Source organism: Aphidius gifuensis, linkage group LG1 (assembly GCF_014905175.1).
Source record: "Aphidius gifuensis isolate YNYX2018 linkage group LG1, ASM1490517v1, whole genome shotgun sequence".
In the NCBI taxonomy this organism is placed as follows: Eukaryota; Metazoa; Arthropoda; class Insecta; order Hymenoptera; family Braconidae; genus Aphidius; species Aphidius gifuensis.
Window position 1 is genome coordinate 27,947,938 of NC_057788.1, and position 17,006 is coordinate 27,964,943.

The 17,006-nt window shown below is 29.4% G+C and overlaps 1 protein-coding gene across 3 annotated transcripts in view; it reads right to left on the reverse strand.

The window, feature by feature from the left end:
• The window catches only part of LOC122859636 (protein groucho-like), a 37,370-nt gene extending 21,317 nt beyond the window's left edge, over positions 1-16,053 (reverse strand). Inside the window, exon 1 of one of the 3 annotated variants that reach the window (XM_044163336.1) lies at positions 15,928-16,053. In XM_044163336.1, the coding sequence (XP_044019271.1) occupies positions 15,928-15,930 (3 nt within the window). In that variant the 5' untranslated portion in view covers positions 15,931-16,053. Of the gene's footprint in view, positions 1-4,791; positions 6,278-15,927 lie in introns of those variants that run through there. The other 2 variants (XM_044163327.1, XM_044163321.1) reach the window with 2 other exon arrangements.
• Positions 16,054-17,006: the final 953 nt, after the last annotated feature.

Below are 17,006 nucleotides of genomic sequence, written 5' to 3' on the forward strand. Positions count from 1 at the left end.
TACATTGCATGATTATCATTTAAACTCACTTGAGTCCATTTAAATCTAGTAATATAATTTTTTATAACCCAATAAAAACCTGAAGATAATAAAAATAAAAGAATATTTTTTTTTCATTATATATATTTTATAAATGGATCAAGATAAATATGTTTAAAAAAAAGTATTTTCAAACAAACAATTTATGCGCTTTTGTCACCTTGTCGTGTTGATTTGCGCTCTAAAGCATGGAACAAGTACAACATAGTATATGTGCACCTGCAGTATGTATTGCTCACATTGCTTGCATGTAAATCACCTTTTTCATCATACATAACTTTGTGGAAAAGATCCCCTCTATCTGATAATAATGCTTAGGGCAGTTTAATCCACACCAGGCAATTAAGACGATAAGATCATCAGTTTTGTGTATATACATATATATACAAGTAACTTTGTGTATTTTATATATATACATATTTAATATATACATGCCACAAAATTAAGCTAGATGCATTAGAGTTAATATATATATACCCATATTACTAAAACACATTGTATAAACACACACAGACATTTTCAAGCATATTCAGTTTCCATGTTTTACCTTGTTGCGTGATATTACAAAAAGGGGGAAAAGCTGTAGAGAGAGAGCAGAAAAGCTCAGTGATGAGGACTTGCAAGGGCCACTTTATCATACATGTACATGATGAAAGTACATATTGTATATTCACATATACATTTATCCAAGTAAACACATGTACAACTAGACGATATGAGGCTTGCTATATATATGCACGCCTAACTTGAAAATGTTTGTCAAAAATATTTCTATATAAGCTTTTTTTACTTCCAACTTTTTAATTAAAATTATTTACAAAAAAATATTTTAAATTTTTTATTTAAAATGATTTTTAAAATATTATTTTAAGTGCATTGTAATGCATTTTGTAAATATTTTAAATTTTTTTAAATTTGAATATGTAATCACTTGATTACTTGTGTTATTTGATATAGATATAAATACCATTGAAAAAAGATACTCGTTAAAAATAAATGAACATATATATGATATTTTAAATATATTTATTTTTTTTATATGTATGTATAAAAGACGATTGAATTTATAAATACAATTATTACAATGAAATTTTAAGAGAGCTTTTTTTTTTGATGGATTTTTTTTTTTTATATTAAGGTTTCAATTGATTGTTAAGTGTTGTGAAGAAGCCGAGTGCGGACTATAATACATTATAGTATGTATAATAATATAATATAGAGTTGATTGAAATTGGGGAGTTTGAATTTTCAAGTAGGGACTGAGAAACGGTCTATGGTGAGTGAGGGTAGATTTACCAAATACTAAAATCAACCACTGTTCAGTGATGACGGGGGTGTTCACTTCCCGTCGTTCTTGTGTGTTGAAAAAAAAAAAAAAAAGTATGTATATAAATACAAAAGAGGGTAAATGGACCTTGATAATTTAAAAAATAAAATTTATATATTTGTGTCTCACTTGTTTTTCAATATATACATTTGAATGACGATTTGTAGAAATTTTTTAGGGTCATGTACAAAAGCCAAGGGCCAATTTTAAATTATTATTGTACTTTGTATTATATTTGCGACAATTTAAGGATTATATTTCATCCATTTTGACTATACACCTATACAAATCCCACTGTATGTTTTTTGTCTGACTATATATTTATTCTACTACTACTTCTATTTCTACTGATGTGCAAATCATTGGGGTCACTAGAGTGAGTCTTAAAAAAATAAATACTTTGTTACGCATTGTTTCATTTTACTTCCGTTAATATGCTTGGTTGAATGTAAATTTTTATTTAAACTTTAAATAATATAATCAACTGAAATAATATATTAACGTCAAATAAAAAAAAAAACTTTATAATAAACCACAAAAATTAATTGACTAAACAATTAAATTAATTTCTCTAACCCCCTTTTTCTTTTCTTTATTAAATTTAGATTAAAAAATATATATATATAAAAAAAATTAGACTGTTGGTATAAAGACGGAAGTAGAAAATAAAAAAATATAAAATAATCTTGATATTTATACCACAAACATAACTATAATATTTATTATATTTCAGCTGTTTATATATATTTAATCTCAACATAAAAAAAAAAAAAATACTTTGTATATGTCAGACATATCAAACCGAAGCGATTAAAAATATCAATATTTACATTTTATTTGGTTCAGGGTGTGTTGGAGATTACTTTTAGTCGTAAGGTAGTATGTTAGCGATGAGAAGGGAGATGAACAGATGAATAATACAATATTAGGGTGAAAAATATATAGGGCGATATTAATAAAAGAGAGTGAGAGAAGGGACAAGGGGGCTAGAGTGAAATATACAATGAGGGTAATGTTGACCCGTGCGAGCAAAGGCCCTCGTTTGGTAATGGCCACCTAATACCCGTACACCTACTTAACTGCTGTAGACGCAAAAGAGAAACTTGCTCCCTCAAAAAAAAAAAATAGAAAAAATAAATAAAATGAGAAATGAAAGGAAAAAAAAATAGAATTGAGGGGATAGCAGAAGCACATTTTACGAGGGTGAATTGACGCTCTTTTTTCATCCACTTTATTTCAGTCTTCATGTGACACGTACACACATTGTCAGCGATCCTCTATCGTATATTTCCTGAGGCTCATATTTTCATGCTTCCTTTAACTTTTTTATTTATTTATTTTTATTTTTTTTTTTTCACTCTGTACGTTGGCTTTATTCTCTGACACTTGACTTCGCCCTATCACTGCGTCATATCCGGTTAAGTGAATCTTTGAATCAAGAGTCAAATGACATGATAGCACTGATGAATCAACACGATATTACATGGAAATTTAATTCTTATCTATTTTATTTATTTAATATAAATATAAACATACTTGGAAAATAAATATTTACATTATAAAAAACTTTAAAAAAAATTTTTTTTTTTGTTATTATAATAATAATAAATTTGCAATGTATATTTTAGAATATAATTCCAAGAAAACTACTGAAAGAATAAAATTAAATTGGATAATAATAATAAAAAAAAAAAAAAATGTTTCACAATAGAGAAGTTGAGCTAATGTAAGGGACAAATTTTCCTCGTCGTTGGTCGACAGTTGGCTTTTTTTTTATTTATTTTTTTATTGTAAAAAAAAAGAAACCCCACATACAGATACACAATTTTGTTCTGTGGGAGACAGGAACATAAAGGAACTAGAGAATAAAAAAAAAAAAGAAAAATGTAATAGGGCGGAGACAAATTTCAAGTTGGAGTTGGCGCGATACACTCGTTTTCGCTCGATTAGCGTTGGACAAGTCAGACTACGTTTTGCTTGGTCGTTTGTGTGTGCTTGGAGTATTAGTCACCCGAGAAGTTTTACGTGGTACGGGTTGAAAAAAAATAAAATAAAGAAAAAAAAAAAAAGAACAAAACCAAGAAACAAAAAAAATGAACGAACGAACGAAAAAAAATAATCATAAAAATAAAGAGAAGCTATTAAAGCCCGAGCCAGCAGCAAAACTTTTTGACTTTTCGATTACCTTCTTTTCCACTCGTACAAGTCAAGTTTTATTACTCACGAAAACCAGCCAACAACAAAATAAAAAAAAATCCAAGTAAAGAAAGCAAAAAAAAACCAAGTAAAATAACAATAAAAAACATACAAAACAAAAAAAAAAGAGGTGTAAGTAAAGCTATAAAAACCACAGTTTGTGTGTTTATATATTTGTCCCTAAATTTTCAAAAAAAAAAAAAGATAAATAAAACAAAACAAAAGGGGATGATTGTTAAATGAAATGACATATATACGATACTAATTGAAGGATTTTGTGTGAAACGATGCACACGTTGTGAAATTTCAAATCAATGTGGTCCTAAACTCTCCCCCAATTTGATATCACGCAAAAGCTTTCAACAAAAACGAGCGGGGGGGATTTGGTGTACATATATAAAGGGGCAAATATATATATTGTATATAGAAGGGGCAAATAAAGTGGCAATGTGAAAAGGGGGTAGTTTGATAAGGGTGGGTGTACATTGGATGACAACGGAATGAACATACAAATATATATGAGAGAGTGAGAGATAAAGTGAGACAGTTGTATATTTATACATAGACACGTGTCCCACGTGGCTTGTCGGCGTATAGGCACTCAATTGATGATGAGTGCTTGCAACTAATACTACTACTACTATTATTCGTACCCTTAGTTTGTCTATTTATATGTGAATATATATACAAACGCATTTAAAGACCCAATGATTTCACATTAAAATTAGCACGAGGTACATATATTTCCTGTCTATCTATTATGCTTTATATATACTCCTCCTCTTCAACAATCACACCACATACGCATTTCATGTTCTGATCGAGAACTTCGTAGCATTGGACAATTGTAAGTGGAAATAGATTGAGAGAGTAAATACACATTAAGTAGCTTCACTATACATATGTACTCTATCTGCGATGTACACACGTGGCAGGCTTTTATATACATTTATATTTTAAATATGTATATTGACTTTGTATACTAAATTCAAGTGAGAAAGCTTCGTCACCGCTGAGATGTTTACTCGGCTTCTTGACGAAGATTTCTTTGACATGAGAATACAAAAAAAATTAAAAAAAAAAAAAAATAGCTAATAAAATTTTTTATACTCATGCTGCTGTTGCTTCTTTTTTTTTTTTATTTCATCAAGTTATTATTCTTACATGTATGCAAATATATATATGAAAAAAAAATAGTAATAATAATAATTTATTTGTGAAGAACTTACAGGATGTCTGGCGGCCGCCGCAGCTGCAACAGCAGCGGCATTGATTCCAGCACTTGGATACATTTTTAGGCTTTTGTTGTACCCTTAAATTTTTTACGGTATAAGGCTTTTTACACCTTATATAATCGTATTATATACCAAGCTATATATGGATTTGTTTTTGTTATTTTTATTATTTTTTTTTTACTTGAATAGTAATAAAATCCTCAGCATGTCGATGTGTAATTTTTTTTTTTTTAAGAACCAGTTGAATTTCGTTGGTTGTACTTTATGCACGAGTATTTGTTTAATAATATAAAAATTTAAATATCAAATAATTGTACATAAATTGAATGTATTTGATCGTTGTCAAAAAGAGAAAAAAAAATTTGTATTCACTGATAATGTGGGTAGGTGTTTTTTTGTGTTACAAAAAAAAAAAAAACAGAAAAAAAAAATAAGTGTGAATTACTTTCAAACACACTGTTTATAATATTCACATATACACACAAATATATATACGTAGCACGTTTAAATATGTTTAAATAGAAGGCTATGAAGCATAACTACACTAAAGCGTTAATTTTGAGTTACGCGCCACTGACTTTCTCGCCATTAAGTTGCGCGCCATTCGTCGTTTATCACCGCATGATATGTTTCATATCGTTAATCTGACAAGTCAAACGAGTGATAATGATTATTCAACCGCGTGACTGACACCCCAATGTTTCAGTATTATTTTAAATATTTATTATATTTACTTTTTTTTTTCAAATAATTAAGTGTACACTTAAAATGTACAAGTTAATTGTAAATAAAAAAATTATCAAGAAATATGTTTGCTTTTAAAAAATATATATAAGAAAAATTTCTTTTTTTTTTTCTTTTCAAAATAAAAAAGTCCTCTGCCGGTAACACAGATGACGCTAGTACATCAAACAGCGAAACGAAAGATAAAATTCAATTTAAAATGTGTGCGAGGAGGATACAAATAGACGCTCTTCTTTCACTTGGTTTTACTGCGGTACACTGTGTTTGAGGTATTCTCCAATTACAAGCCAACAAGTACACTCAACACGTCTTTCTTTAATTCACAAAGAAATTATAATTTAAAAAACAACAAATAAATTATTTAAAAAAAAAAAATAATAATAATTTAATTTCAAAATAATAATTTAAAAAAAAATAAATAAATAAACACACACAAAATTAAATTTCACTTTAAAACTGTATATCCCATAAATTTTAACAAATCATCACGAGTTGTAGAGTAGTCCTTTCATCCGGTCTGACTAAATATTTATATTTTCTACTTGAAATATTTTATGTCACTTTTGATGATAAAATTAATATATATTTTTAATTAAAAAATAATGAAAATAATAATAATTAAGACACTAATTTGTATGTAAAAAAATTAATATTGTAAAATATTATGATTTTTTGTTAAGTGACAGTTACAAAAAAATATAAACACTCCTTCTCCTCCAAGAGCTACGAAGCGACTGATCAAAGTAACAGTGGTGGGGACTAAATTCCCCCCTTTAGCGCCTATTTTACAGCGCAAGTATTTGGCGGTATTTGTAGTGGGAGAAGTATAATCTCCCCACTATTTTAACATTCAATACTGAAGCATTTTAACAACAGTGTGTTTATGTGGTATTCGATTCTGCTGCTGATGCTGTCTACTACTACAAACACTATGCTACTACTACTACAACTACTACACTAATACTTTTACTCTTACTACTACCAACAAATAACTATAAAGTATACATACATATGCCACACTTCAACGACAGTTTGCCCGGCGCATTAACCGGTGCGATAGCTCCTTTACAATTATTGCGATTAGTTACGTCAATGACCCCGAATGACGGTGAGGAGGTGAAAAAGGGGAATAGAATTGTTGGCGGTGTATATATACGGGAAATCACGAGACACGTTGGTCTAATTGGGGCCAGATAAGGACTTGGCCATATGTTGAACGTTGACGACTATTCGTTTACGTGATTAAAGATTTTTTTTTTATTATTATTTTCTTTCTTGAAAATAAAATTTAATTTTCTCGCCAATTTATTATATATAATATTTACATTGATTGTATCAATTTTCATTGAAACAATAAATTAATAACTCAATTATTAATAAAGTTGACATAAAAAATTGATAGATTAAATATTTTTTATGGAAAATATAATTGAAAAAAATATATATATGTATAATTTTGGGTAGAGAAAAAAAATAATAATCATTATACTGATTGCAAAGCGTGATGTTTAATCCAATCGAATGGAAACTAGCGAATTTTATAATCTTCCCCTCAATATAAACCCATATACATGTATACAAAATTCACAACAACCCCTGCGTATATTCGTCAATAATTGTATATATGCTGAGGGAACGTGGTTATCGTTTCGACAAATCTGTTCGTAACGGTTCACGCAGCGTTGACCGGATAACTTGATAATGTTCCAATCGTAAATTACATGTTATTCGATTCGCTTGCCCACAATACTCGACTATTTATTCGTCAAATCAATTCATGTGCTCCTGGGAATTTGTGGAATATTAGTTTGTAATAAAAATATTTAAATAAATACAAATAATTAAAATTAAATAAATAAAAAAATTAAATTTTATATAATAAAACATGTGTATTAAAAAAGTGTTTATATAAAAATACATAAATACATGAACGCGGCAATGTTGTCTATACAGACTGTTATTTCCATAAAACAAGATCAATATATACACATTTGGTTCTTGTACAAACAAACTTTTATTTACGATGGTATACGCGGGATATAGACACCATGGGGTTTTTATCGATGTATAGCATGAAAATGTTTCAAATAAAATAAAAAATAAAATATATAAATTCGTGACCAACGAACGGTGTGCATGCGGTTGTGCGAAACGAGAGAATAGTAGTGAAGCAAATCGGTCGTAGCGGGTGGTGCGGAAAAAAAAAAAAAAAAAGAGTAAAAGGAGTGTTGGGGAGATGGAGGGTGGTTGAGTGGGTTATACTGTACAGTAGGTAGCAGCGAGCATGAGGCGTGAGGAAAGAGAACAAGAGGGCCAGAGTCTATATATATATATTGTACACACAAACAAGTGAGAGATTATGCTAGTGAAAAAGGACGATGAATGGGCAGACGGTAGCAAAGAACATCAGCGTGCGACGAGAACGAAACATACGCAGGTATTAATCGGACGACTGGGCAGCAGGCAAACAAATCGAAAATTTTTTCGCAAAATGGCCGTCACCATCAGGGCTGACATGAATGTCCGCGCACTACTATACATTTTTTTTTTTTTATTTTTTCATTTTATCCTCTTTTATTACATTTACCCTTCTCACAGTTATCTTTGTCTCTATTTTTTTTTTATTTTTTTTTTGAGCTTGCTCGTTTTACTTTGTCTCCCTTGATACTCGTGATTTCTCTCACTTTCTACACCACCACAAATATGGCGCCTCGTTTTTCCAACCCCTGACGATGCTTCAAAAAAAATTTTCCCTGCTGTTTCCTACCATCACAACTACTATCCTTCTTTTAACTCATACCATGTTTCTTATATTTTTCAACCATTCCACGTTCTTCTTACTTACTCAGAAAGATGGCTAAAACTATTTTTTTTTTTTTTTTTCTGATACTAAACGTAAAGTATGCACAAGAGAGAAAAAAAAGAAAATGTATTTGTGTATGTGTAGTGTATATGTGAAAGAGAAAAGTTTGATGATGCTAAAATGTATACAAGCAAGAAAGAGATGATAGCAAATGAAAGTGCTGCATAGGATAGAATTCTTGTTCTCACTTATATAAATTTGTGATTGTGAATGTATATATGCAAGTAGATGACAGTGTGTATATATACATACGTGATATAGACACAACATACTCACTCAATATTCACATGTATGAGTGTTTTCCTTCTTTACTCAAAAATTCCCCTCACGTTTTCTTGTTTCCTCCTTTTTTTTTATCTTTTTTTGTAAAAAGCTCTCTATGTGAATATCACGCTACACACAGTTCCAAGCAGTTTCCTACTTGATTGCCGCTATCGTCTGCTTGACTATAAAGATACTACACGCGGACTCTGTTATACCTCAACCAATCATCAAGAATACTTGAGACTCTTGGCCAATGAAAATACCAAGTTACCATCCATACAATATCGTTGGCACTTTTACGTCATGAGAAGAGCTTGAATAAGCTTCAACAATCTACCAATCGTATTACAGTATTTTATGTTTATACTAAATATGACATTTGTATGTTAAGTCCGTGCGGACTTTTTTGTAAGAGTGAGAAGGTATCTCTACAGCGCAAAATCCCACGGAATGAAGGTGCTACACGAAGCCGCAGCGAAACATGAAAAATAGTAGTAGTGGGGTTCTTAGGGTGAAAAAGGGACTGACAAAGAAAAAAAATAATGAGTGAGTGAGTGAATGAAAACGAGTTGGTGGATTTTAAGGGTAGGGCAAAGAAAGAGAGAGAGGGAATAAGGGTGACTCGAGGAGGTAAAAGAGAAAGAAAAATATTGGGAGGGAGAGGGGGAGCAAAAAAACACCGACCTACTATGCTGCAAACTCAGAAAGCTTGGAGGGGAAACACACACTGATAGAAACTACTATGCAGAGAGGGATGAAGGGCAAAAAAAAAAAAAAGAGAATAAAGCATAGTAGTATACCGGATCCTGCGAACCGAGACAAGCTATATACAAGAGGGAATGAGAATGGAAAAGTAACATAACGAAATGTCGATCCTATTACCTGGAGACTCCCTATATTTTTTTATATTTGTTATTATTATTTATTTATTTTTTTATACTTTATTTTTTTTATTCTCTTTTCTGTAGCCACATTATTGTATATATATATGTGTATGTATTGCATGTATATGTATATATATTTATATACAGAGACAGACAGACTCCATTCAATTCCTAATCCATGGAGGATTAGAGGAAACCCATTGTCATCTTTTGCAGAAACGGATTGTCTGTATTCACATTGCATTGCTCTATTATATATAAATTTATATATGTATATATATGTGCATAAAGTGTGTAGAGTTGATTTTATAGTGTAGATGAGATACGAAAGATTGTGCAAAATGTTGAAATATATATATGGGATATTGTATTGAGGGGTTGAAGTGAAGACTCGTATATTCAACTGCGATTATCAATTGAAAGAGACTGAACATCGGTGTATTCTACACGTCGTCATGAACGTTCAATATGCAGATATCCATATATATTTGCGGAAAGAAAAAAAAAAAAAAAACGATTGAAAGCAAGTCTTTGAATATAGCTCGAATTTTCCATATATTATATTGATCGTTTTTTTTTCTTTCCCTACATTTATTTTTTATTTTGCAGTAGATATTTCACATCAATGTATTTTTTATTTTTAGAAATGTTAGATAGCAAATTACATGTTAAAAAGAAATAATAATAATAGTATATGAAAATTGTAATAATAAAAATGAAAAATTGAAATATCTATTTTTGAATTTAAAAAAAATGAAAAATATTGATTCATAGTTATTTTCGTTTTACTTATTTGTGTTTATAAAGAAATGATTTTATTATGCATTGAGATCATGACGAGATTTAAAGTGAATAAAAAAAGCACAAAAATAAATGTAATAAATGAAAAAAATAAATTTCAGCTACATTGAATATATTGAGTTGAATTATTCGACCATCAACTGCCCACATTGTATTAATATTGTGTGAAATATCTTGTGTATACATAATTTTCAAGGCAACTATATATACATCTTATTTTTTTTTATTATTATTAAAATGACGAGAGACAAATTTGCGCAAAGAAAAATAAAAAAAAAAAAAACCATCAAAATGGTTTTATTTATTTTTTCTTATTTAACATGTTTTCTTGGTTTTATTTTTCTTCTCATCTTGTACATTAAAATTTTTATTTTGTGGTTAAAAAAAAAAAAAAATATGCAAAATAGGTGTTAGTACTGAAACACTAAATGTCGGTATATCTATATATAAATAAACGCAGATGAAAAAGAGAGACAGTGAGTGAGTTAAGTATAATAAATGTGAGAGTGTTGGTAAAAGTGTCGGTTTTGCTTGGTTGACTGGTGTGGTTATGTGGATAGCTTCTACCACAGCTAGTTTGAATGTTCGTTCATGTTCGTTGGGTAGATCAAACTTATACTACAACAACTTATATATATCTAGCATCTTTTTTTTCTCACCATTATTTTATCTCATCCTCTTTTCCTTGTTCTCCTTAATATTTTATGCGAATCATGTCCGGTTGAGAGAGAAATAAGCGCACGCGCTTCAAAATACATCTATCCATCTATCCATCTGTATCTTTATCTGCATATATACACAACCATTCAATGTGTATAATATATAAATACATTTGTAAAACAAAGACAGAATATAAATGTGAATAGTAAATGAGGGCAAACATTGTGTGAGAAAGAGCTTTTAGAGCAAGAAACTATACTAGAAGTGGTATGGTAGTAGTAGTAGAGGCATTAGCCAAGTAAAGCTCTGGGGAATGAGACAACCTGGATGAAATAACATGAAGTAGTTAGTTGGAGAAATCGTGGTGAGTGCGAGTAAGAAAGATTTATATATATAACCAGTCGGTGTGGTTGATGCGGTCAACCGCTTCGATGCTCTCAACCAGCGGCTACTTCACTAACTTTTGAGAGTCTCTCACATTATCCTCAACACTTTTATTATAACTATTATTTATTTATTTATCATTATTATTTAGTTTTACAATTACATATGAAGAATATATTTATAATCATTGACTCCTCAATTATAATTTTAATATTATTTTTAGACATAAAAGAGAATGACTTTACTATAATAATAATACAAGTGTGAGTTATAAATAAAATTCAAAAAAAAATATCAACATGTATTATTTATTACCACAAGGTAATTTAAAAGAAAAAAAAATATATTAACAATAGAAAATTTATTACTTTGTGTTCTAATGAAGCATCACAATCAACATTGTCAATTATAATATTTATTGTTTTGTTATTTTGTATAGATATATATGCAAATGAGTTAATTTTATTATTCGTAAATTGGCTCTATCGTATGGAATCACAAATACGTAAATAAAATTATTTTAAATATAAATTGTAAAAAAAAAAAAAATAACAGTGATATTGATTTACAAATGTATTTGATAAATGATTTGTGCATTTGAGATAATTATGAATTAAGTTATGGAATGATGTCAAGGTTTTTGTTAATAGATAGATAGATTGACACATTATAAATAAAGCATAAATGTATATTATATAAAAGCTCTGTGCAATTTATATATACATACACAGAGTATGTATTTATTGTAAAATAGTCTGGTTAACTCTGCTATAAACTTGGTGTAGTCATGGTCGAGATTTAAGCGAATCGATCTCTCGTCTCATTCAAACGACACCCGAGAGCAACCTTTTGTCCCGTTGTCGAGATCAAATTTCCGAACAAACTGAAAGTGGATATAGGGGAACATATATTATATATATTGAATCACCCTTCTAGCGGTTTCACGATACAACCCTGCTGTTAGTAATACACACACACACATACAACTATTTTATATAGACTATTTACACATGTGTTTACTTGTGCATATGTGTGTATGGCTTTTGAAGGAATTGGTGTTTTAATGCCCTTGTTGACACTAATGTTTTTCGAAAGCAAATGAAAATAAAAAAATAAAATATATATATAAAAAATAAATAGCAGTCAAGCATTTTATTTAAACATAGAAAAGCAATAAGAATATGAGGAAATTAAATGTACATATATACACATGTACACTAAACACATGTTAAACTAAAAAAAAAAAAATATCAAAAGAACATGTAATAAAAAACGAGGAAAAAAAAAATAAATAAAATTTATAAAAATTAAATTGAAAAATTTAATTTGAAATGAAAGTAGATATGGGTTTTTTTTTTTTTTCTATTTTTTTTCTCTGGTAATTTTATTTTATTTTTTTTTTTCGCATGAAATATAATCAATCAATAAATTGATTCTATATAGTGTTGTATAAAGCCGAAGACTATTATATAGAGAAAATCACACAATGATTTTTCTATATATCAAAACCCGTTTTTATTTATTATTTTTTTTTTTTCTTTATTTTTTTTTCCCCTCGAAATCTATAACACAAGAGAGGCTAGACAAATTGAGATAATCAGAATTCACCATAGCTTTTTCTGCTTGAATGTTATCGATGAGTTAGCCTGAAGAAAAGAACTCCCCTATGAAAATTCATCATTTGATTTTTGTTTCATCAAGCATTTACCCGCTGCAGAGAGAGAGAGAGAGAGAGAGATGAAGAGAAAGAGCAACAGTGACATCAGAAAATATACGAGCTATATAGATAAATAGGGTTTGAAAATTGAGTATGCGGCGACACGCTGCTACACTGAGAAACAGACTTCTATTGAGGACCTACCGTGGAGAGCGCTAATGGAATTACTCGCCCCTAGATATTTTTTTTAACGGTCGATTTAGCTGTGCTATATAATATTACACCATGCAAGAGTAAAAGAGACAAAACAACATAAAAATGAAATAGCCATATCAAAATTTAGCTAGTACCAGCATTTTACTTAGTTATCCCCTAGAAAATCCCTCACCCTTGAGTATACACAATATTTTCTGTCTTTTACTATTCTAAATGTGTTTCTTCTACGTATTTTGTCACACCAGGGGGTCAAAACTGCCCACAGATGTCAGCCATAAACCCAGTTGACGACTGTCTCATTTTATTATCATTATTTTCTTTATTTATTTTTTTTATTATTATTTTTTCACATCTATCAATTCTCGTGCTACTGCACAAAACTACTACAACTACAAGTTATAATTTTTCATTTTCACCCTTGGTTCATTTTACTGTTTTGAGCCCCCTTTTGCCTTTTTTTATACCCTCTCTCGGTTTATTGTATCTTCTTTTGAATACACGCCCTTAAATAAATCCATCCAGTGTCTAGGTATACAACACAACACACACAATTCACATATACAAAATTCGGACGAGTGAATCGACCCTGCCAGTAAACCAGATTAGCCATATATGCAACTTATATATATATTTGATTATTTTATTTTTGCTCTTCCAGTCCAGTTGTTATTCCAGTTTCATCCCTAATATTATCTTTATATTTTATTCTTTCTCTATCTATCTCTCTCGAGTGTATTTGGTTGATTTATCCTCTGATGGTTCTCTAATCTATGCATCAGCCATCATGACCATATATAAATGCCTATGTGAACACGTGTCTCTACTTCAAGCACGTGTGACAACAACAAACTTTCGTCTTTTTTTATTTTTTATTTTTATACTCTGCAGGCTTTATTTACTTGCTTAAAATTTTTTCATTTTTTTTTTTTTTTTTGTGGGTAAACTCGTTCTTTAATCTTGACTAAACACCCAGGTACTTATTAAACAGGAAAAAAAAAAAGGTATATCTAGTAACGTTAATGATCTAAAAATGTATAAAATTATATATGTTTTTTTTTTTGTAGATTTTATGTTGAAGTAGATTGTTATGTATCCTTTTTCCTCATTTTGTTGGAAAGATAAATTGGATGAGGGAACGTACATCTCATTTATTTCACATGAAAACTTGTCGAGATTGTGAAAATGTGAGAAAATTAGGGGCAAACGTGTCTGTATAAATTCAACGTATAAGTTTGTGTGATGTTGAATGGATAATAAAAATGAAGGGTGGGTCACGTGCTCACTTGAAATAGATGGTACAAAATGAGGGTTATATATACTACATTGTATATATGTATTCAACACTATATATATATAAAATTTTGTATATGGACATACCAAAGTACTTTCAATTGTATTCAAGTATAATCGTCTTGTTTTCAACACATTTCAACAAAAACCAACATCATTCATATTTGATATTTTAAAAATAAAATCATTTTTATTTAACGAGATTTTCATACATCAAAAAAAAATATGTTTTATATATATAAAAAATTGAGCGAATAAAAAAAGAATAAGAAAGTTTTTTTTTTTATATTATTACAAGTAAGTTTATGTTACAGACGACGAGGGTCTCTCGATGGATTAGAGGCAAATCAATATTGGGCACCGATGTGAAAGCTTTTATCGACAAAAAAATTTCTACCCTGTATCCTCAATATATAAAATATATTGGTATATACGGTTTTTTTTTTTATTCTTTATTGCAAAACATAGATATATATAAACCGTTTCACTTTGTGAACCGTTGAACTGATTTAAGAAAAAAGAGAAAAATCGAAGACAAGAATTGCCAAAGACGTCCAAACGGTGGTAGATATTCAGTGAAAAGACGAGACTTGAGTAATTTTGCTTTAATCTTTAAAGCAGTGAAGAACATGAGAATAAAGAAGAAAGATAAAGAAATAAGAGCACAGGCGAAAAAAAAAAAAAAAGAAATAAAAAAAACCCAAGAAGAAGAAGATAATAAATACTATGGCTGACTTGGTCTTTGAAAAAAGGGCGAACTAGTTCTGGTAGAAGTAAGATAGAAATAATGCCAAGACATGTGCGACTTGAGAGTTAAGGAAACAAAAATATAAATGGAAAAAAAAAAAAAGGATACAAGAAAAAGACAAGGTAATACAAACACTATGAAATAAAATAGTAAAAAAGATGATAAATAAATAAGTGAATGAGTGAGTGAGAAAGTAAAAGGGGATCTATTCGAACAACTTACCACCGGACTTCTACGTTCTTCACGGTTCAGGATTTACAGATTACGTGAAATGGGACTGAGATCCAAGTCACCGATGCATAACGGGGTGAGTCGGAGTAGTAAAGTCTTGGTGGTAGTGAAATCAGGTGGTGGTACAAAATACAAGAGAATATAAGGACGACAAGGGGGATAAAGGATAAAAGGGGAATGATGAAAAAAGAAAATAAATGAAAAAAAAAAAAAGGAAATAGGGATGAGCAAAATGAGAGTAAGATGGCGTCTGTTGTAGATGAGGTGAAGAAGAGACTATAGAAAGTCCGTGCGGACTAAAGTTTGTATCAACTTTCAACATTAAAATATCAACCAATCAGATGAAAAGTTTGTTGTTAAACAACCAATAATATTTAATCTTACTTACCATAACACATTTATTATCACCACGCTACAGAAATGACTGTTTATAAATAATTAGAGAGGTTTTAATTAACCCTCGAGACGTTGTGGCTCGTAGGCTTACGTATGTTGGATCTGTTTTAATTACTTCGTCGACTACACTTTTTTTTTTTCTCCTTCTCTTTTGACTACTTGGAACCTGGAAATAATAAAAAAAAATACTAAATTATTATAATAGTTTAAATAAAAAACCTATAGTTAATATGTTTTTTTTTTTTTTTAACATTTTTTAAAGTCCCACAAAATTGTATTATATTACAAGTAAGTGCAGCATGAGTAGTTTTTTTTTCTAATTATTATTTTTACCTTCAAGGATATTTATACGATATTTTTTTACGTAATAATTTATCATTTTATCTTACAACACTATTAATGCATGATGAGAATCGAGTAGTCAATAGTATGTTTCAACTTTTTTTTTTTTTTTTTCAAGCATACATTATTATGATAGCTAATTTACAAAATTGCGCGAGTACAAGATAATCGAAAAGAAATTTAACTCAAGTTTATTTTCTCTTTATTTATTTATATATATATATATTTTTTTTTTTCACTGCACAAACATAATTGTATTTTGATAATGGAATGTTGTGATTGAAACGCATTAAAGCACAATCTGATGAGCTACAAAGCAGTAAAAATTTTTTCTCTTCATTTTAATAGTAAAAAAAGAAGATAAAAAAAAAAAAAAAACTCTACACCATCTATTATAAATGTATATAAGAAAATTTCAATAAGCTGATGATGAGAATATTGGATATAACTCAAGGATAACAGTCATGCCATCACGTTTGTTCTCTTCTCATTTTTATGATTACAGTGTAGATCAAAGAAGCAACAAAAATTAATAAATAAAAAAAAAACTAAATATACATATATGTGTTGTATATGTATATAAATGAAATATGGTATTTGATATTGTGTGGTATATAAATTTATATATAAAACCACACTTTTGATTGTATTGTATAGCACCAGTTATTCGAGGATTAAGCAACCCACCATCAGAAACATACACCACAGCTTAATACAACTATATTCATA